General features: G+C 50.5%; 1 protein-coding gene across 1 annotated transcript in view; it reads right to left on the bottom strand.

The window, feature by feature from the left end:
* Positions 1-207: 207 nt before the first annotated feature.
* Positions 208-1,474, bottom strand: part of C2H2orf72 (chromosome 2 C2orf72 homolog) — a 9,533-nt gene continuing 8,266 nt past the window's right edge. Inside the window, exon 3 of the mRNA XM_024124489.3 lies at positions 208-851. Within this exon, the coding sequence (XP_023980257.2) occupies positions 712-851 (140 nt within the window). The 3' untranslated portion in view covers positions 208-711. The remainder of the gene's footprint in view (positions 852-1,474) is intronic.

Here is a 1,474-nt window from a genome sequence, read left to right as displayed (position 1 = left end):
GCATCCCCTGCATCGGCAGGCGGACTCTCAACCACTGCGCCACCAGGGAAGCCCATGATTGGCATTTTGAATGGAACAATTTTGTGCTGCTGGAGATTGCCCTGCACATTGTGAGATGCCCACTAAATTCCAGGGGTGTTCCACAGTTGCAGTGGCTCTCCCAACACACCACACATGCACACACACACACAAATTTCCAATCCTGCCTGGAGGCGTAGCCTGGCCCCTGGCTGAGAGCCACTGGGCTGGTAGCGCCCTTAAGTGTTTGAGAAACAGAAGACCCAAAGGCTGAGTGAGAGGTCCAAGGCTCCCCTCTCAGATCTGATGATTTCTAGTCCAGATGCTTTTGAAATGATGGATACTCATGCAAACAATCATGGGATGCCACAGCACCGCAGAACCTCAAAGCAGATAGCCAGCTGTCTCAATGGCATAGAGAAACCACGGCACAGAGAGAAAAAATAACCCCACAGTGACCAGAGAGTGAGCAAATGCGAGGGGGGAGCAGATTCCCGGAGGATACATTTTCCTAGGTCCTGCTTAGCTTAGTAAGTCCCGCTGCCTGGCTGGTAACAGGTCAATGCAACAGCCCCCTGGCAGGTGGGGCTCTGTAGTTACCAGCATTCCACGGTCAACATGGAGTCAGGGTAGCTCAGTGAGAGCCAGCCCCCTGTCTGTTGGTTAGAGCCAGGGCAGCCAGGGGTCCAGCCTTCATCTCAAGTCTCCGGCGGGCTCAGCGGGAGTGGAGGCAACTCTATCACAGGCTACTGACCCCTTTCTGGGATCCTTGCAGTCTCCATTGGGATATACGACTGTCAGTGGCAGCTCCTCCTCAGGGTCCTGGAAGTCATCTGGAACACAAGAGAAGGAATCACCCAATGAGAAGATAAAGTTTATGAGAGGGTAAGCTGGGATGAAAGGGCAGGAGTTGGCCCCAGTGACTATCTACTTTAAAAACACAACAAAATACGTAGCGAAAACCTTAAAAATGTACATACCCTTTGACCCAGCAATTCCACTTCTAGGATTTTATCCTAAGGAAATAATTAGGAATAATTAGTGGAACTGCTCCAGCCATCTTGCTACCAGCCTACGGATGAAACAGCACTGAGGACGGCCCAGCAGAGAGAAGGAAAAAACCTGGGTCCTTGAAAGTGTTGCTGGACCCCTAAATCAACCAGCCCTGAAACTGACTCCACCTCTACACCATTCTTTTAGGTGAGGTGATGAATTCCTTGTCTGCTTCTGCTAGTTTGAGTCATGGCTTCTTTACCTATAGCTGAGAGCATCCTAACTGATTCGATATCTGACAAAGGGATTGGCTGAGTAAACTGTGGCTTAGTCACATTATGGGGTCCAGGCATTAAAAATGATGTATAGGGCTTCCCTGGTGGAGAAGTGGTTAAGAAGCTGCTTGCCAATGCAGGGGACATGGGTTTGATCCCTGGTCTGGGAAGATCCCACATGCCGTGGA

This window comes from Physeter macrocephalus, chromosome 2 (genome assembly GCF_002837175.3).
Source record: "Physeter macrocephalus isolate SW-GA chromosome 2, ASM283717v5, whole genome shotgun sequence".
Classification (NCBI taxonomy): domain Eukaryota; kingdom Metazoa; phylum Chordata; class Mammalia; order Artiodactyla; family Physeteridae; genus Physeter; species Physeter macrocephalus.
This window is presented reverse-complemented; position numbering and strand designations above follow the sequence as displayed.